At 43.0% G+C, this 21264-nt stretch overlaps 1 protein-coding gene across 11 annotated transcripts in view; it reads right to left on the bottom strand.

Annotated features, from left to right (window-relative positions):
• The window catches only part of grm8a (glutamate receptor, metabotropic 8a), a 361648-nt gene that overhangs the window by 27510 nt on the left and 312874 nt on the right, over positions 1 to 21264 (bottom strand). For 6 of the 11 annotated variants that reach the window (XM_078942157.1, XM_078942159.1, XM_078942160.1 and 3 more), the window contains 2 exons: positions 18078 to 18218; positions 17630 to 17732 (listed from right to left, as the gene is read on the bottom strand). In XM_078942157.1, the coding sequence (XP_078798283.1) occupies positions 17630 to 17732; positions 18078 to 18218 (244 nt within the window). Of the gene's footprint in view, positions 1 to 14987; positions 15761 to 17625; positions 17733 to 18077; positions 18219 to 21264 lie in introns of those variants that run through there. The other 5 variants (XM_078942162.1, XM_004083133.5, XM_020714305.3 and 2 more) reach the window with 2 other exon arrangements.

Here is a 21264-nt window from a genome sequence, read left to right as displayed (position 1 = left end):
CTATTCTAAGAAAGAACAGAGGTGTTTCTTTATCCCTCCTTTTTTTATATAACGCAGCAGTGGATGCAGTTTATTTTCACATATAGAAGGTTAAGTTAGTGATACTTTGTAAAGTGCTTAGTATAAAGGTAGAATTTCCCTTAAACTTTCTTTTAAAACAGAAAAAAAAGATCAGGAATTGTTGCAAGTCTGTTTATAACTATTATTGTAATATATCTATAGTTCTATTCATAAAATAAATTACATTAAAAATAAATGATAATGCTGATTTATACATCATAACAGAGACTTGATGAGGATTTCCTGACTTTAACATTTGATCTGCGCACCACAGCAACAGCATTTAGCACAGTGATCACAGACAATCCCCACACTACTGCAAATTCATATATCCATTCAAAAACACTCTCAATCAAGCTTTTGACCTTTTCTTGCTTGGCTGGCCTCTCTAGCAGCAATCAGAAATTGATAACTAAATTGGTGTCACGGTGCCTCGGTCAGCCCCGCCCCCTCAGCTCTGCTCCTGACTTCCACCAGCTGTGACCACTTCACCTCATCAACCTGTCTACTCTTAAGGAGATCCAGCCCATTCATCGACGCCAGTTCGTTAACTCCTAACGGTGACTACGCCTGGTCAGCCTGCTTAAGTCCCGTGTCTTTGTCCTGCCTTGCTCTCATGTTCTGCTTCTCTGTCTCAGGATTCACCCAAACGAAGGACACCTGTGTGGAAGTCTGCCGTCACTCACCTGCTGTCTTGAACCGACCTCGGAGTCCTCCAGCCGCGGTGTTCCCTCCAGCCTCGCCACGAGCCACGTCCGGATTTCCTCCTGTCAAAGGATTTATTCTCATCAACCTTTCCTGTGATTAAACTCACTTACCAAGTTACTTACCCATCTGATCATTCTGAGTTCCAGCATCTGGGTCTGTCTCGCCTGAAAACCATGACAGAACGAACTGGCCAAAACCCAGACCCAGCTGACGGTCTACGCCGTGAGCCAACAAGGAATCATCCTGGGACGCCAAGCTGACGCGCTATCCCAAATAGCATCGGCTCAACAAGAACTTTTTCGGCGCCTCAATGGTATGTCACAAACATTGACAGAAATCACCAGTCAAGCTTCCGTTTCTGCTCCTACAGTTCCGGCCGCAACTTCCGGCAACAACCCCTCTTCCGCCGCCGTCACGACACCTGAAAATTTCCGTCTCCAACCGGAACCTTTCCACGGCAACACGGAAGCATGCGGGGGTTTTCTCCTCCAGTTCCAGTTACTCTTTCAACAAGCTCCACGATACTACTACTCCGATCACAGTAAGATCACGCTAGTCATCAACTCTCTTCGCAGTAAAGCGCTACAATGGGCTCAGGCTTTCCTAGCCGCTAATCCTATATCACACTTACCTTTTGAACAATTCATTAATGAATTTAAGTTGGTGTTCGATCAGCCCCGTAAGCAAGACGAAGCAGCACGCCAGCTCCTTTCACTCCGACAACGAAACCGCTCCGTTAGCGAGCATATCATAGACTTCCGCAACCTGGCTGTGGAGGCTGGATGGTCGGATCCAGCTCTCCGAGGGGTCTTTTACCAGTCCCTCAACGAAGCTGTCAAAGACCATCTATGTACCCAGCCGGAGGCTAACACTTTCGAGGAATTAGCGGCTGCCGCCTTACGTTCCGACATCAGGCTACAGGAACGTAACGGGAGTCGGAGTCATGTGACCAGGAAGACTACTACGCTAACCCCCCTCGTCACTCCCATGGACTGTAACACCACTCTTCGGTCAGATACTCCTCGCACCATCCCAGAAGAGCCTATGCAGATCGGGCATTCAAAAATCACCGCCGAGGAGCGGCTTAGACGTCGCAACGAAGGTGCGTGTTTCTATTGTGGAAAATTAGACCATCAGATTAATCAATGCTCCCGCCGTTTAAACTCCAGAACCCCCCGTTAAGAGACCGGTCGCGGGGGGATTGTCCCACTAATAATAATTTCTTGTTTGTTCCGGTCAAGTTATGCCACCAATCCCGAATTCTTGACTTTCAGGCGTTGGTCGACTCAGGCGCTGAACAGAATTTAATAGATCAGAGTATCGTTGAGCGCTTAGCGTTACCCACTGAACAACTCCCCTCTCCTGTCCATGCTGCTGGGTTGGGGGGACAGCACTTGTCCATTATTTCCCATCGCACCAAGCCGGTTATGCTTATTACCTCGGGGAACCACCGCGAGTTCATTCAGTTCTTTGTCACTCGCACACCCCAGACTCCTGTCGTGTTGGGATTCGCGTGGCTTAAACTCCATAATCCTCATCTCGATTGGTGCCGTTTTACTATCATGGGGTGGAGTGATTTTTGCATGGGTCACTGTCTCCAATCTGCGTTATCCTCCGTTTCCACGCCCTCGAGTAGTGAACCCGAAACTATTGACCTTTCCAATATTCCGCACTGTTATCATGATTTAAAGCACGTGTTCAGTAAATCGAAGGCTTCTTCCTTACCTCCGCACAGACCTTATGATTGTGCCATCAACCTTCTCGAGGGCGCCACCCTGCCCAAGGGAAGATTGTTTAACCTTTCGGGTCCCGAAAAGAAAGCTATGGAGCGTTACATTCAGGAAGCCCTAGCTCAGGGTCACATTCGTCCCTCCTCTTCCCCAGCCGGGGCCGGATTTTCCTTTGTCGAGAAGAAAGACAAATCACTCAGACCTTGTATAGATTTCCGCGAACTTAACCAAATAACTATTAAAGATAAATATTCTCTCCCACTCATCAGCTCGGTCTTTGATTCCATTCAGGAGGCACGCATATTCTCAAAACTCGACCTTCGCAATGCCTACCACCTCGTGCGTATGAGAGAAGGAGACGAATGGAAAACCGCATTTAACACTCCGCTAGGTCATTTCGAATATCTTGTGATGCCGTTTGGGCTAACCAACGCTTCTGCCACTTTTCAACGCTTGGTCAACGACGTACTCAGAGATTTTCTAAATCAGTTTGTATTCGTGTATCTAGATGACATTTTGATCTACTCCAAAGATCCCAAGAACCACCAGAACCATTTGCGCCTAGTCCTTCAGAGGCTAGCCGAAAACCAGTTGTTCGTAAAGGCCGAAAAATGCCAGTTCCACACTACCAGCATCCCTTTCCTCGGGTACATTTTCGAAGCTGGCAGTATTCGACCTGATCCTGCCAAGATCACCGCCGTTTCCCAATGGGAATCCCCCACGTCACGTAAAAAGCTTCAGCAATTCCTTGGCTTTGCCAATTTCTATCGTCGTTTTATTCGAAATTACAGTTCTATCGCTGCGCCTCTCACACGTCTCACATCCACTGCTAAACCCTTTCTCTGGGACTCCACGGCTCAAGCTGCTTTCAGTAATCTTAAGAAACTGTTTGTATCAGCCCCCATCCTCATTCAACCAGACGTTTCCAGGCAATTTGTGGTGGAGGTTGACGCCTCCGACTCCGGGGTCGGAGCTGTCTTATCCCAACGTGAAGAGACTTCCGGAAAGCTAAAACCTTGTGCTTTCTTCTCAAAGAAATTATCACCGGCGGAACGCAACTATGATGTGGGCAATCGGGAGCTCCTTGCAATAAAACTGGCTCTCGAAGAGTGGCGTCATTGGCTGGAGGGAGCGGCTCAACCTTTCATAGTATGGACAGACCTTAAAAATCTGGAATACCTGCGCTCTGCCAAAACGGCTCCATTCCCGCCAAGCCCGCTGGTGTTTGTTTTTTGACCGCTTTAACTTCTCCATGTGAAGAATAGTTAGAAACTGCCTTTAACTTTTATTACACTAATGGTTTAAACTTAATTCACTGAGCATGTATTGTCATCTCAAAATTATATTACATTTGAAGAAAGCACACCCAAACTATTGTTCTAACAGTTTCTTCCCATACTCCCTCTTTTCTGTGCATGTTTTCTGCTGAGCAGGCCTCAGACTTATCTTCACTTTAGCCTTGGAGCTTCTCTCCACCAGTAACCTGTGGGCGTGTTTTTCACACGAGGCCCATCGGACCATCTTCTGAATATGCAAATGCAGGGTTTTTATACCAAAGCCCATCCCTGAGCTCGTTGGTTCGGACTTTGAATGCAGCATGGTCATATGTCTGTCCCCTTCGTGTTTGTGCGAAGTAAAACCTCCACTAAAGATAAGTAACTGTCTCTGAGTCGTTATTCATTTATTTCTGTGTGCAAGAAACTGACGGGTACGAACCTAAAATTTAATACAGTCCTTTCTAGAAAATCCAGTTTCTTCACACTCCATCACTTACAGACCCGGCAGTAGAAATATCAAACCGGACGCCCTCTCACGCCAATTCTGTGACACTGAACACTCCAAGACTACCACCAGCATTCTCCCTGAAACCTGCATCATCGGCAATCTCATCTGGGACATCGAAACCAAAGTTATTCAGGCGCAAGGTGAGGAACCTGATCACCCCACTCCTCCTAACGGCACTCTCTATGTTCCCGCATCTGTAAGGTCGGCAGTCATCACCTGGGCTCATACCTCTCGCATCGCCTGTCATGGAGGGGTCACCCGTACACTCCATCTAATACGGAGACGCTTCTTCTGGCCCTCCATGAATAAGGACGTCAGAGAATACATCGCCGCCTGCTCTACCTGCGCGCGTTCTAAAACTTCCAACTCTCCACCTTCGGGGTAATTGCAGCCTCTGCCCACGCCGAACCGTCCCTGGTCCCACATCTCCATCGACTTCGTCACGGGCCTTCCCATGTCTCGGGGTAACTCAGTCATTCTCACCGTAATCGACCGATTCTCCAAGTTTGTCCACTTTATTCCTCTCCCTCAGCTACCCACAGCCACTGAAACTGAAGAGGTCCTGGTAAATCACGTCTTCAGACACCACGGTATTCCTGCAGACATTGTGTCCGACCGCGGACCACAATTCATTTCACAAGTCTGGAAGGCCTTCTGTTCTGCCTTAGGTGCCACCGTCAGCCTTACTTCTGGGTATCATCCCCAATCAAACGGACAAGCAGAACGGGCCAATCAGGAGCTGGAAGCTGCGCTCCGCTGCCTAGCCGCCCAGAACAACTCCGACTGGTCTAAATACTTGGTCTGGATCGAATACGCCCACAACACACATCCCTCCTCTGCCACGGGTGTGTCACCGTTTGAAGCATCTCTGGGTTATTTACCTCCTCTGTTTCCATCCCATGAACTAGATCTCACCGTTCCATCTGTCCAAGACCACCTTCAACGCTGCCAGCTCATATGGCGCCAGACTCAAGAGGCCCTCCGTCGCTCCAAGGAAGATAACTGCCGTACTGCCAACCGCCACAGGGTGGCAAGCCCCGACTACCAACCAGGCCAGAGAGTATGGTTATCTTCTAAAAATATTCCGATCCAGGCCACGTCCCGCAAGCTGGCTCCACGTTTTATTGGACCTTTCACCATAGATCGCATTATCAATCCCTCGTGTGTCCGTCTTCACCTTCCGGCAGCTCTCAAAGTCCATCCACCCTTTCACGTTTCTCAGATCAAGCCTGTTATGGACAGTGAATTGTGCCCGCCTTCCGCTTCCCCACCACCCGCCCGGCTCATCGACGATGCTCCGGCGTATACTGTCAGCCGCATTTTGGATGTCCGGCGCCGTGGGCGCGGTTATCAGTTCTTGGTGGACTGGGAGGGTTATGGTCCTGAGGAACGATCTTGGATCTCCCGTTCCCTCATTTTGGACCATTCCCTCATTTCCGATTTCTACCGCGCCCACCCGGATCGTCGGCCTCGACCGCCCAGAGGCGGTCGTTAGGGGGGGGGGGTACTGTCACGGTGCCTCGGTCAGCCCCGCCCCCTCAGCTCTGCTCCTGACTTCCACCAGCTGTGACCACTTCACCTCATCAACCTGCCTACTCTTAAGGAGATCCAGCCCATTCATCGACGCCAGTTCGTTAACTCCTAACGGTGACTACGCCTGGTCAGCCTGCTCAAGTCCCGTGTCTTTGTCCTGCCTTGCTCTCATGTTCTGCTTCTCTGTCTCAGGATTCACCCAAACGAAGGTCACCTGTGTGGAAGTCTGCCGTCACTCAGCTGCTGTCTTGAACCCACCTCGGAGTCCTCCAGCCGCGGTGTTCCCTCCAGCCTCGCCACGAGCCACGTCCGGATTTCCTCCTGTCAAAGGATTTATTCTCATCAACCTTTCCTGTGATTAAACTCACTTACCAAGTTACTTACCCGTCTGATCATTCTGAGTTCCAGCATCTGGGTCTGTCTCGCCTGAAAACCATGACAATTGGTGGGTAATTGGTGACTTTTTTTCCTTATGTTGTTTTATTCCGGAGTTGCTGCACATCAAGCCTGACAGAACGACTTTCCCAGGCTTTCCCTTTAACTTTAATGGGAGACGGTAAAAGAAGTGAATACAAAATTCAAATAAAAACCCAAAAAAGATCAGAGTGAGATGATGTCAGTAAATATTTGTGAGCCGTCTCTCCTTCCACAGCAGTCCTGAATCCAGTGTTGCATCCTGTGCAGTGCAGCACTGTTCTTTGGTAAAGAAGAAAGGTCATCTGGTACTCTTTTACCTAACAAGGTCCCACTGGAAAAAATGCATAATCAGGTCACCTTTAAGAATCCCATGATTCAAAGTTAAGGTCAATGCTGGAAAAGGCCACACTTCTTCATGAAAGTATGCTTGATTGCCTGTGATGTTGGATCCATTTCCTCTTTATATACATTTTAAAAACGGGTTGTTTTAATAGCTCATCTTTCAAACTGAACTGATTTAGGGACATTTTTTTTAAAGGTAATGTGAACTATGAATGCACAAATCAAGTTAACCTGAAGCATGATAACATATGTATGATGAAGTGTTGTTATAAGGATCTGCTGATTGATGTACACAGCATTTGGGTTGTGTTATTTAGTATTTCACCCAAGGCCGTATAACTTTTTTTGCAACTTACAGCTTACATTGCAAAATCCTAATAATGTATAAGGTACAACTCTTCTGGTCCTGATTGACGGTTCTCTGGTAACATCAGCAACTGGAGCAAGCTGTAGTTCTCTAAGTAACCACCAGGGGCTTATTGTACGAACGAAGGTCCAGAAATGAACACATACAGTGAGGCAAATTAGCAATTGAAAACCCAGTGATTTTGCAGGTATTCCCACTTAGAAATCATTGAGGAGTCTGACATTTTCATCTTAGCTGCATGGCCAGCGTGAGAGACATAATCTAAAGAAATCTGGAAATTACATTGCACGATTTTTTAAAATAATTTATATGTATCCTACTGCTGAACAAAAGCATTTAAACACCAGATAAAATCCATGTTAATAGTTGGTATTGTAGCTTTTTTGTTTGTGATTACACAGGTTAAACGTTTTCTGTAGTTTTTCACCAGGTTTACACACACTGCAGGTGGGATTTTGGCCCATTCCTCCACAAAGATCTTCTCTAGATCAGTCAGGTTTCTGGGTTGTCACTGAGAAACATGGAGTTTGAGCTCCCTTCAAATATTTTGTAATAGGTTGAAGTCTGGAGGCTGACTAGGCTCCTCAAGAACCTTGATCTGCTTCTCACAGAGCTCCTCACTCCTTGGTTATTCTGGCCGTGTACTTTGGGTTATTGTCATGCTGAAAGACCAGCCCTAACCCATCTTCAGTGCTCTAACTCAGGGAGGGAGGATGTTCCCCAAAATCTCGCAATACATGGCCACGGTCATCCACTTCCTAATAAAGTGCTGTCGTCCTGTCCCATGTGCAGAAAAAAACCCATAGTATGTTCTACCACACCCATACCTCACAGTAGGGATGGTGTTCTTGGGGTGGTACTCATCATCTTCTTCCTCCAAACACGGCAAGTGGAATTAAGGCCAAAAAGTTCTACTTTGGTCTCATCTGATCACATGACTTTCTCCCATGACTCCTCTGGATCATCCAAATGGTTATTGGCAAACTTAAGACGGGCCTGGACATGTGCTGTATTAACCCTTGTGCTATCTTAGATGACCCCACCCTTATATTGACGTGTTATTCCTACCATGACAAAGGTGGATAAAGGTGGAAAGATTTCATGTAATCCATGGACACCAGTGAGGTTCACAAATCATTGAAGAAAAAAGGTTCAGCGCACTGTCTAGTGGGTCTAGATGACCCAACTCCCAACGTTTAAATTGCCTAGGATAGCACAAGGGTTAAGTGGGGGAACCTTCTATGCCATGCATGACGTCTTAGTGGATTACCAACGGTAACCTTGGAAACGGTAGTCCCAGCTCTTTTCAGTTCACTGACCAGCTCCTCTCGTGTAGTTCTGGGCTGAGTCTTCACCTTTCTAAGGATTATTGAGACCTCACAGGGTGAGATCTTGCATAGAGATGGACGGTCATTTTTAACTTCTTCCATTTTCAAATAATTGCTCAACAGTGGATCTTTTTTCACCAAGCTGCTTGGAACCTTCTTAAGGTCCATAATTTTGTCTCTGGTGTTTTTGGACAGCTCTTTGATCTTGGCCATGTTAGTACATACAATCAGAATTGTGTGTCCACCCCATACAATACTGACTGACTGAGTAGACAAGTGTCTTTATGAGCTGACGACCCCAAACAAGTGCTACTAAATGGCAAATGATAAATGGCGTATACTTATAGCGCTTTCTACCTTCTTTTGAAGACCCAAAGCGCTTTACAGTCACAGACCCATTCACCCATGCACACACACATTCACACACTGATGGTGGACGCTGCCGAACACTGGTGCCAAACTCCCACCAGAGGCAAGGTGGGGTTCAGTGTCTTGCCCAAGGGCACTTTGACGTGGGCGTGCAAGGCGGAATCGAACCTGCAATCTTACCATCATGGGTTGACTCTCCTACCGCTGCACCACGGCTGCCCCAACCAAGGCCGCCCGTTTAGGATGATAATGAGGAGGAGGTGGACTATTTAAAGGCAGACAGGTCTGAATTCTAGCTGAGAGGTGTTCAAATATTTATTCAATGTATAAAGCTCTCAGTGACTAAACTAATACTGATGCCAACTTGGAGTAATTTTTTACCCTCATTTTCTTCTTTATCTTGTGTACATTTGACCTTAAAATTAAAAAACTCCTGTTCGTCTGTGGCCAGATGACTGTAAGTTACAAACAATTTTTGAAGTGTTTTCATGAGTTCTGGGTTTGTTTGCTTCCCAAGTTTCAGAAAAGTAAGGAGCAAAAGTATGTTTTTGTGATGTAATCTTCCACCATGTTTTTCGACAACCACAGGGTTGAAAAGCTTTTTATAAAAAGTCAATCGTCCCTTTTATATTACATGTAAACACTACAGAGAGCGCAATAAGCAGCTTATTAAAATAAATTGTCCAAAAAGGAATCCGCATGACGTTAATAAAGATAATAGCGCTCCCATAATTACTTTTTCCTGGTTTTATATTTCTCTAATTAGAAAACAAACCATTAATGCTGATTTTGTTTTTTTTAATTCTGTGCAATAAACTAATTATAGTTTTGTCTCTTCATCCATTTAACTTAACCTAATACAGAGTTACAAGAGGACAATTGTTACTAAAAAGGTGACGTTTCTTGTTTCGCATAGTTTGTTTTGTTTTTCAATTCAGAAATTTTTACTTAAAGACAAATGTGGCTGAGAATTTTAACACATCTTCATCCAAATATGTCATAATTTTATTTGATCCAATAAATAAAAACTAATTAATAAATGACTCAGGAAATTGTCATATGGGTATGTTAGGTCACTGCATTCAGTTCTACTTTCTGCTTATTTTTCTGCACCAGCTTGTCCAATGGGAGGCCACACCCTTTCCACCACACCTGAAAATAATCAGACACAAACACAAAGATGCACAAGAACACAAAGTCCCACTTTGATACAAAAATACACAAAAGAAAGAACAAACAGAACTAAACAAAACCAAATACGGCCACAGCAGTAACGTGTCTCCTATGTATATATATGTGTGTGTATGAGTATGTTTATGACATTTATTTGATAATTTTGACTTAACTATTTACACAAATCCATCCTATATGACCAACATCCACTGTGTGGCAGGATCAAACTGCCACCCTCTGCATTTCTGCTGAATCATCTGACGACTCCCTCAGACACGTTTACAGCGCCGATATCTGACAAGTATCAAACCGGGCCGCCCCGGCTGCTGCTGACAGTTGCGCAGTTCTTTAGGAGAACTCACATCTGTGCAGACTTCCTACAATTCCCAGAGTGCTCTTTAATGGGTGATGCAAACACTGTAGAAACTGCAAAGAGTGACAGCGCCAGCAGGAGAGTAGGCTTTGCTTCCTTTGATTCATGGTTATGAAGGACGTGTTGACTGAACAATTTAACGGGCTGAATATAATGAGAATGTTCAGATCGTTTCCTCACACAATTTCATCATATCCAAGAAAAAAAAAAGGCCTTTTAAGAAAAAGGCACTGTGTTACATCAATGGCTGTCTAAACTGCCTTCTTAGGAGTAACTTTACTTTAATGAGTAAGTAGACAAAAATATATAATTATTTTTTAGTTTGACCTACATTCCAACACCAATGAGTTTTTTTTTCTTACCCTGTCTTTACTGGAAAAAATAGGTACTTATTTGTCTTTAGAAATGTGTATCATTTGCTTGTAATGTTACAAAGACAAATTATGTATGTATATATATATATATATAAATAAATATATATATATATATATATAAATATATATAAAGACACCCCTCTTACCCTCCGCGGGTGGTTTCTCCTCCAAGCTCGGGTCCTCTACCAGAGGCCTGGGAGCTTGAGGGTCCTGCGCAGTATCTTAGCTGTTCCTAGCACTGCGCTCGTCTTGGACTGAGAGGTCTGAGGTCTTTCCAGGTATATGTTGTAGCCACTCCTCCAGCTTGGGGGTTACTGCCCCGAGTGCTCCAATTACCACAGGCACCACTGTCACCTTCACTTTCCAGGCTTTCTCCAGTTCTTCTCTGAGTGCCTGGTATTTCTCCAGTTTGTCATGTTCCTTCTTCCTGATGTTCCTATCGCTTGGCACTGCCACATCCACCACAACGGCTTTCCTCTGTTCTTTATTCACCACTACAATGTCTGGTTGGTTCGCCAAAACCATTCTTTCAGTCTGGATCTTGAAGTCCCACAGGATCTTTGCCCTTTCATTCTCTACGACCTTTGTGGGTGTTTCCCATTTTGACCTTGGGGTTTCCAGTCCATATTCTGCACACAGGTTCCTGTGTATTATTCCAGCCACTTGATTATGGAGCTCCATGTATGCTTTTCCTGCCAGCATCTTACACCCTGCAGTTATGTGCTGGATTGTTTCAGGCGCCTCTTTGCACAGCCTACACCTTGGGTCTTGTCTGGTGTGGTAGATCTGAGCCTCTACTGCTATGGTGCTCAGGGCTTGTTCCTGAGCTGCCAGGATGAGTGCTTCAGTGCTGTCCTGTAGGCCAGCCCTTTCTAGCCATTGGTAGGACTTCTTGATAGCAACCACTTCAGTTATGGTCCAGTGGTACATCCCATGCAGGGGTTTGTCCTCCCATGAGGATCTGTCCTCCAGCACTGTATCTTCTGCTCCCCATTGCCTGAGACATTCACTGAGCACACTGTCAGTTGGGGCCTTGAGCTTGATGTACTCATGCATCTTGGATGTTTCATCCTGGATAGTGGCTTCTACGCTCACTAGTCCTCGGCCTCCTTCCTTGCGGCTAGCATACAGTCTCATGGTGCTGGATTTGGGATGGAACCCTCCATGCATGGTGAGGACCTTTCGTATCTTAATATCCGTGGTCTGCATCTCTTCCTATGGCCATCTTTTTATTCCTGCAGGGTATCTGATAACTGGCAGCGTGTAGCTGTTTATTGCTTGGGTCTTATTTTTGCCATTGAGCTAGCTTCTCAGGACTTGCCTTACTCGTTGGAGGTATTTAGCTTTTGCAGCTTTCCTTGTTGCCTGCTCCAGGTTGCCATTTGCCTGTGGAATTCCAAGGTACTTGTAACTGTCCTCGATGTCTGCTATTGTTCCTTCTGGGAGTGAGAGCCCTCCTGTGTGGACTACCTTACCTCTCTTTGTCACCATCCGGCGGCATTTCTCGAGCCCGAATGACATCCCAATGTCAGTACTGTAGATCCTGGTGGTGTGGATCAGGGAGTCAATGTCACGCTCGCTCTTAGCATATAGCTTGATGTCATCTGATGTTGGCCCCATTTCTGAGTCTGTATCCATAGCCAGTCTTGTTGATTATTTGGTAACCTTGGTATATCCCACATTTGATGGACACTTGTGCAAGGGGCTTGCCATTGGCTTCAAGGGAGGTTTTCCACAGCTTCATTTAGTTTCCTATGAAGGCTCTTAGAGTCCTGTTGATGTTGTACAGCTCCAAGCATTCAGTGATCCACGTGTGTGGCATTGAGTCATAGGCTTTCTTGGAATCAATCCAGGCTGTGCACAGGTTGGTGTGTGGTGACCTGCAGTCTTGAGCGACTATTCTGTCAACCAGGAGTTGGTGTTTGGCTCCTCTGGAGTCTGTACCCTTCTGTGTGTTGCTCATGTATTGATCCATGTGCCTATTTATCTTGGTTGCAATGATGCCTGACATGAGCTTCCATGTTGTGGAAAGACAGGTTATTGGCCGGTAGTTGGATGGGACTGCACCCTTTGAGGGATCCTTCTGGATCAGGATCGTTTGTCCATCTGTTAGCCATTCGGGGTGAGTCCCATCTCTTAGCAGCTGGTTAATTTGTGCTGCCAGGCGCTCGTGGAGTGCAGTGAGTTTCTTTAGCCAGTAGGCATGTATCATGTCAGGGCCCGGTGCTGTCCAGTTGTTCATACCTGAGACTCTTTCTTGGATGTCTGCCACTGTGATGGATACTGGATTCTGTTCAGGGAGGTTGCTATGTTCTTTTCTCAGAGAGACCAGCCACTGGGCATTGCTGTTGTGTGCCGTCCCTTTCTCTGCTTGGCTGTTTTGATCCTGCCACTAAGCGTACACTTTCACAGGTTGAGTTGCGAACAGCCTGTTTATCCGTCTGGCTTCACTGTCTCTTGTGTACCTCTTTAGGCGGCTGCTCAAGGCTAGGAGCCTTTGTTTTGCAGTTTCCAGTGCTTTAGGTATAGGCATCTGGCTGTATCTCATAGCTACTTGCTTTCTCATTTAACCTCTTTGAGCCTCTGTTAGCTTACTCACATCCCCCCGAGTTGCCTTGATTTTGGCCTCTAACCGTTGCTTCCATGGTGGGTATTGTTTTCTCTTATAGCCAAACATCTCAAGGACAACTGTTGCTGAAGTGTAAACCGGTTCATTGGTTTATGTGATGGTTGTGGTAGGAATTACCCCCAATGCTTCATTCACAGTTTCCAGAAGACTTTCAGGCAGTACATCACTTAACCGTCATAGCCGTTGTTGCCTAGTGTTCATTCTAGACATGATCTTGTCTTTCAGGTCAGTTGCTGCATCGCTCCATGTATCTGTGGTTGTTGGGGCTGTGTTCCCAAGCTCAGGGTGGGAGTGTGGTATAGCCTCCTCTCTGACCTGCTGTTCTGGCTCTCCTGTGGTATTGGAATTGTATTGTACCGCTTCAATCTCAAGTTGTGATAGGAGTTGCCATTTGTGGATGTTCGATCATTGGGCTACCAGTTGTTTGGCAGCTAGCCTTGATTGTGGGTTTTTTATTTGATTATTATATTAATATTTTTCTCTTGGAAATCCAAAAGGAAAGAACTTACAAAATACAATATTTACATTTTTTTTTTTACATAAAATGCATTTATACAAAAGATTAACAAAGAGTCTTTAGACGGTTCCTTTATTTTGATGCAAGGATGTTATTCAGCAGACTAAATTAAATGTAATATATCGTAGAGGTTCCAATTTCACACCAGTCGTCTGTTCTTTTGTGTTTTTGATGAATGCTACCCTTTCAAATAACTCTTAATTTGTTAAACAAATACAAATATAAATGAGAAAAATACATTTTAAGACATTACTGTTTTATCACCATCCAATATCTTTTGTAAAGGTTTCCAAAATGCCTTAAAATAAAACCAAGTAATCCCAGAATTAAAGTTAAATTAGAACTAAATGTGATTTTTCTGTTCATACAATCATTTGTACCTTGTTAGTTAAAGCCATGCACCCGTATGGAGGGTAGACCGTGCATAGACAGGAGTGGCTGGTTTAACTTTTAACATGTGTTAAACGGCCGTGTTTTGTTTGTAGAATCTGAAAATTGTTGTAGAAAATACGTGTGAACATGAGTGTTTTCAACACGAAAGCATCAAAACATGCATCGCATTTATATGAACGTTTTCTTGGAAAAGTCGTTTTGACAGCGGATTGCCGAAAGTGGTGTGAATGTAGCTTAACAGTCATACACAAGGTGCGCGCCCTTAACACCTGAACAGTACTATAGCTGCTCCGTTGTGTAGCATGCAGGATTTGGGGTGGTTAAAAAAGAAAAGTTTGTATGTTTTAACAGATGGGAGTGGGAAGGGTGAAGTTTTTTATTGTAATATTGTGTTGTTTGTTTAGGTTTGTTTGAAATGTTAAAGTGCTACGAGTTGCGAGTTGAATAAATTATAAATAAAGTTTGATGTGATTTGATTCATGACCAACATACGTTTCACCTACTTTACCCTAACGTGTTGTATAAGAGTTTGCTACCATCTGTCGTAATGTGCGTTAACATCTTTTTCTTTATGGTTTCACCAAGCAGTTCGATATTTCTTGCAAGCCACCTGTGTACAGATTTGCCCATTTTTTTGTCCGCCAACACCATGTTTCCACCTGTAAGGGCAATTGGAACCAACGCTTAAGCAGGTAACAATTGACCCTTTTGCAATGAATCTAAAATAACAAGTAGGTTTTTTTTTCAAAGTTGTGGAAAAAAAAGTTAATTCATGTCTTCTAAATGTTATAATAAAACTTTAAAAACAATGATTAAAAATCCAAACACCTCGCAGGGGACATTTTGTTACCAGCGCACACAATTCCTAGAAAGCACGACAACCAACCTAGACATTTGCAAAACATTCCTTTATTATAAATAAATCTCCTTTTTGTATAAAAACTGGCATGCTTCGACCATGGCATTTCACAGGTTCATGACCCAAGACTACAACCTGGTTAGCCGAGACAGCAGGAGGAAACACACTCATCTCATTATGCAGGGGCGATCCATCAGACAACGGTGAGACAAGAATGAAAAAATTGTCACAACCACAAAAATACTTACAAGTAGAGAACAACAACAAACATGTTTGAGTCTCATAGATTTTCTCTTACAATATTCTTTTTAAATATCTTTAAAATGCAATCTTTTAAGTCTCTTTTTCACCCCCATGTTTGCCCTTTTATATATGTCTACACATTTTTTCTTTTTTATTTATTTATTTTTTACTTTTTTTTTAAATATTTTTGTCCATCTCAGTACCGTTCAGCAAGTCAGTTTTTTTTTTTTTAAATCGTGGTTCGTCCTCTTTATTTTTTTTCTCTTTAGACACATAAGTTCATGGTTGGACCAATGAGCTGTGAGCAGCAGCGAAGCAGGCACACCGACTGGTTGTTTATGTGGTCCCACCTCTGCGGTTGGATGGGGAATGATACAAAATGTCTCATGCTTGGTTTCCGTTGGGCTTCGTCCGCCAGCTTCACCGGCTGAAGGCAGCTCCTCTCTTGGTTTCTCAACTGGCCCCGCCCCCTAAGGCACGCCCCCCCTTCAGGTCCCTTCTGCAGTGCGTTCAGATGGCATGGTTACTGTAGCTGACGTAGGTGGTTTTAGTTGATGAAGCTGCGTGAATGTGGGGTGTGAATCATGAAGAGGTTTGTAGAAGTGATGAAATAGAAATAAAAGCAGAAATTGAAAAAAAAGAAGAAGATGGATGGAAAAGAGAAAAGACAGTTTAGAGCGGAGAATCAGTGACATCGTCCTGCCTGCAAACCATCTACGTTGCTTCTAAACACAGAGCAGGATTTGCTTGTAAATGTCAACATCTGTGCACACCCCTCCCCCAAACATTTGAGTAAAATCGCTGCGAAAACAAAAACCGAGAAAAGACAAAAATCTTCCCGGCACGCAGAGATCTTCTTCAAAATCCAGACTTTCAGCAAAGTGAAGACATTTTACAGCAGCTTGATTTATGTGCTAAACCACAAAAATCAGCTGTGCTTCTTTGAGCGCTGAAGAAATACCTCACGAACACCTTCGCTCGTTATTTATAGACCCCATGCAAACATATGCTAAGGAGCGCTCAGACGCTAAACATGCTCATTTAACTGCAGACGGATCACCACAACAGCTCAACAAACCATCTACGCACGTATATTTATGTGCACACGAATGATATTTAGGCTTTATGTTGCTGAAAATGTTGCAGCTATTCTACCAAGAACAACATCCGTATTAAAAAGTGACTTCGTACAGTAAAAGCTCCCACATGTAAGTACAGGAAAAAGCAACCGTAAATTAAGTTAAAAAATTTAAAATACAAATTGTTTTTCCTTTGGAAAAAGTAAAGAAATCTGCCAAACAAACTAGTAAGATTCCTCTTGATTAGAATTCCTAAAATAAGTTGGGATCATCTGCCATCTTGATAAGAAATGAAATCTATAAAATAGCTATAAGCATTTATTTGAACGTATTTTGGTCGGATAATTCGAAATATGAAATATTTGAAATCGTACTGCTCCCTCCCCCCCAAAAATGGAGAATTATAACTTTAAAGTAAGTACATTTACACACATTTTCCCCAAATTTATAAGATGTACAGCTCTACAACAGTCCAACTACTTTCTAAACTAGGATTATCTTAAAGTGAAATGAGATTTAGTCATTTTTAGATGAATCTTTCTTAAAAATATCCTGTAAATGTCAAATAAAACTTTCCTGTGTTCCTAAAGAAAATACCTTTCACCTTAAACCTCTGCTCAAAATTATTGTAAACTAAAAAATACTTGTTTCATTAGATGTACTGCTTAAAACAAAAATATGACGACTCAACAGGATATTCTGGATTTATCGTCTAAAAACAAGTCATTGAAGTATACTAAAAAAATACTAGTACATTGATTTTGTCTTATATCAAGAATAAAAAGTTATTTAAACTGAAAACTAGACTGCCAAACAACTGTGGTTGTAACAAATATCTGGTGAAATGTTGTGTTTTTGCAATAAAAAAGATGTCTGAGGACATGCAATAGCTAAGTTAAATGAAAAATGTTTGACATATTCAATAAAATTTGGCTTTAAAATGAATTTCTTCCTCTTTTTATATGGATCGAACATCTTCCTTTTATCTGTTGCGATTTTAAAAACGAATGTTACCAAGTTAAAACTCAGATTGTTACATTTCCGAGACGACAGGAATGCAATTTTTGGTTTAAATATTTATCGGTAAAAGTTAAATGAACCAATTTGACTAAATAAAGTATGAATCAATGTATTATTTTTCTGAAATCTAATTTTCTGGATTTTTTGTTGTTTTTTTTCTGATTAAACTGGAAAGTTTTTTTTCTTTATACCTTGCAAAATACTTTCTTTGTTCACATTTTTTGGGCATTTTTTCTTGAAAAATGAAAAGAGAAGTCTAAAACTTTTGCTGAATTAATTTTGAAGCAATTTCTATGTGTAATAATAAAAAGTTGGTGTTCTCTTACTCACTGTTGGTCTCCATGCTCTCACACAGCTCCGTCTTCACTTCTCCATTCGGCCGGTCTCCCTTTTGGGTCAGTTTTCCTGACATGGTGGCTGCTGTCACAATGGCCTGCAAAAGTCAAACAATCAAACTGGAACCACAAATGGACAAAAAAGAAATAAAAATATGGGACTTTCTAAAAATATTAGATCATAATTGAAATTCTTAGATTTCAAGGTCATATAAATAATGAAAAATATGAATATACTTAGAACATTTTGAGTCCTTAAAAGAAAATATGAAACTAAAAAGGTTCTTGTTCGTTTGTGACCAACAAGTCACTCCTGAAACAGTTGTAAAGAAGCAGCAGCAACATTTTTTGCCTCAAATTTTCCTTAGAGTCCTTTTTTTTGTGCAGTGGAGCAGTACTGACCCATTTTGATGAGTTTGGGGGTCAAAAAAGTCCCATCTCACCTTGAAGCTGCGTTTTCGTTTAGGTACGTTCTGCTCGGGGTGAAAGAGGATGATGTAGACTTTGGGCATGTAGAGCATCCCCAGCGACACGGAGGCAGACAGGCTGAGGGAGATCGTCAAAGTTGTGGTTTGGATGTACATCTATGACAAAAGAGAAGATAATATGCAGGATTTTAGCTTGATTTTACCCACATCAGACTAAACTGGATCATCGATTTGTAACAAAAATGTTTATGAACATAAAACGAATGCAGTGTATAAGTGTAGAATTGTTTTCACTGCATAAAATGTACTGCAAAGACCACAGGAAACGCATCTCACAAAGAACTATTTTGGAAACAAACAATACATTTGTGCTAAATGTGTTCCGAGATTAGAACAAAGATCAAAAAAAAAGTAAAGCAAATCGGTAAAGAAATTTCCCCACCATGTAAAAACAAAACCATGACAAGACTTGAATCCGAATTTGGGTTTAAGTATTGATCACTGGTGTTGCTTGTATGAATATGGACTCACAAAAAGCTGTTGTTCATGTCTTCTTTCTAGGGGTGTAACAAGTCATTTTAATAATGATTCATATCATAATTTGTGGTTGCCGATACGATTAATAGTCGATATTGGTTTGTTTTGAACAATCCGATTAACGGACCTAAAATCTTTAGCCACAAATTCAACCAGTGTGACTCAGAGATTAACATCTGGGTACTGAAATGGTATTTTTAAGCAAATAGCTACACGGTGGTGTAGTGTTTAGGACTTTCGCCTCACAGTGAGAAGGCCCTTATTAGAATCCCAGGCTGGGACTCTTCTATGTGGAGTTTGCATGTTCTCCTAATGCATGTGTGGGTTTTCTCCGGCTTCCTCCCACAGTCCAGAAGTAGGCTTTGAGGGTTAACTCGTGACTGTCAATAGGCCCCTAGGTGTAAATGTGTGTGGTGCTGTGACCATGATGCACCATCACCCAACTGTAGCTGGGATAGGCTCCAGCAACCCTGTTACCCTGAAAGGGATTAACCCTCAGTAGTGAGTTCAGCAGCTGCATAGGCTGTAAGTTTCCAATAGCATTGTTTTTATTCCAAATTTAGCAAGAAAGTTTCAAAATGTTCGAAACAAACATAACAGGAGTTATGAAGCATAAGTGTAATACATCTTGGAATAAATCCTTGGAACTCTACAGTTTAATGGAACTTTGACCATTTTTTTTTACCTTTTCTTTCCTTTGTTTGTGGATTTATACATTTTAATTTTGTCTCTACATGTTTAATAAGTTTGATCTTTTGGAGTAGGTCTAACCTTATATAAGCCTAGACAGAAACAGAAAATGCTGTTTTTGGGGTAATATTTGTCACAGCTCCCATTCAAAATGTGTGCTTCTATTTATTAACTCACATCGACAGCCAGACAAATACTGTCGTTCTGTGTTGAACCTAGTTGTCAGGTCGAAATCCAAAGGTTGCTGCACAATGGCAGCCAGAAACGATGACACAGTGTATGAGCAGGCAGGAGTAATGATTGAGAGCAGCCTACTTATTTTGCCTGCTCAGCCAAGTAAGTTTAGTTACAGCCAGAAAGAAAGGAGGTAGTCAGGAAGAGACATAAACAGGCACACTGTTCCGGGGGGGTTCGCAGCGAGTCCCAGCGTCGTTCGGAGGAGGACAGATGTAATGACAGGCTTCACCCACAATCCTGACACCGCTGACAAGCTCTCCAGACACGAGGGCTTATCAGACAACTGCTGCCCTCAGCATGTATGAAAATGGAAAAGAGATGGGTATAGAACAAGAGGGGTGAAAACTGATGAGAAAAAACAATGATGTCAGAGAGCTTGGAAGTTACAAAGAAAACTTGGAATAAGGTGATGGGATTGCCGAAAAGATTTGAGATGAAACCAAGTGATGAGAAAATGAGCAGCCTCTATATAAGGCCAAGGAAAAGAGAAAACAAAGCATTCAGTTCCAGATCTACAATATGTTAGTGCTTAGCTTAATATCTCATAAGCTCACTCCTGATTGGAGAAAGTGGTTGTCATAGAAATGTTGACTCAGACCGACTTGAACCAATCTCTGCTTAAGGACGATTTCTGATTCCAACATGGCGACTTTCATATTACTTCCGGTTTCTTTCGCTGGAACCGCAAGCAAGTCTTTGATGATGTCACACTCGCTTCGTCCAGTTCTCATTAACAGTCAATGATCTTTGACCATCAGCAAATAAAAGCTCAATGACTACGTTCTAGGTTATGACCCTACAACATCTTCCATGCATTTACTGAAGCTGCGTTCACGCCAAACGCAATTCGCCCATAACAATGGATTTGCATCCTTAAGTCAATATACTGGTGCAATCAGAGGTTCTAAGCATTGGAAACAGCAGGGCGGTCTGGCAGCAGCACGTTTTGGTCGTCGCGGTGGATCTAAAGTTCCAATTTTTTAACTTTGGCGAAGAAGACGCGTCACATTAACCTACTTGAGATCCACCAGATTTGGTGATGATGATGTGATGATGACAGGATCAGTGGGTGGAGTCTAAACACAAAACTGGAGGAGAACCTGATCCTTCTCCTCCTGAATTTTATGATATTTCTCTTAGTTATGTCGAAACAATTTTTAAAAAAGTGCTCCAATTTGATTTTTATTTCCATTTCTGCCTTCCTCGGACTGATGCGGACAGCAAGCCGTCCAACTGGGTCACAAAGAGAGAGAATAATAGCTGAAAGCAGCTGTCATTTTGACGCAGCTCCTGCAGTACATGCTTAAGCTCACCATACTGGGGGAATCTGTGAATGATGTCATAAACCCAGACGTGGAGACGGGATTACTGACGGTTTTTTTGTAGAGCTCTTCAAAATAATTAAACCTGGTCTCTCAAGATCATCCATGTTTTCAATGCATTGTAAATGAGACATACAGTTATTGGCCCCATGTAGCGATGAGGCTATAAGCTTTAGTGATAGATCCTCCCACTTGCATCTGGCGCGTCGAGTTTGTGAACACATTTTCGGACACGCGTCGGAAGAGAGGCAGTGGATGATGTTGATTTGATGCGCAAATCATGCTCAGTGTGAATGCAGCAGACACTTAATTCCCTTTCGTGTCAAGGGGTTGCTGGAGCCTCTCCCAGCTACTATCTGGCAAATACACCTTCAATACGAGTCTGAAAGGTTGCGAGTCCATCGCAGGGCCACACA

The sequence above is a fragment of the Oryzias latipes genome, chromosome 23 (assembly GCF_053564925.1).
Source record: "Oryzias latipes strain Hd-rR chromosome 23, Olatipes_Hd-rR_3.1".
In the NCBI taxonomy this organism is placed as follows: Eukaryota; Metazoa; Chordata; class Actinopteri; order Beloniformes; family Adrianichthyidae; genus Oryzias; species Oryzias latipes.
The sequence above is the reverse complement of the archived record's forward strand: the minus strand, read 5'-3'. Positions and strand labels throughout refer to the sequence as shown.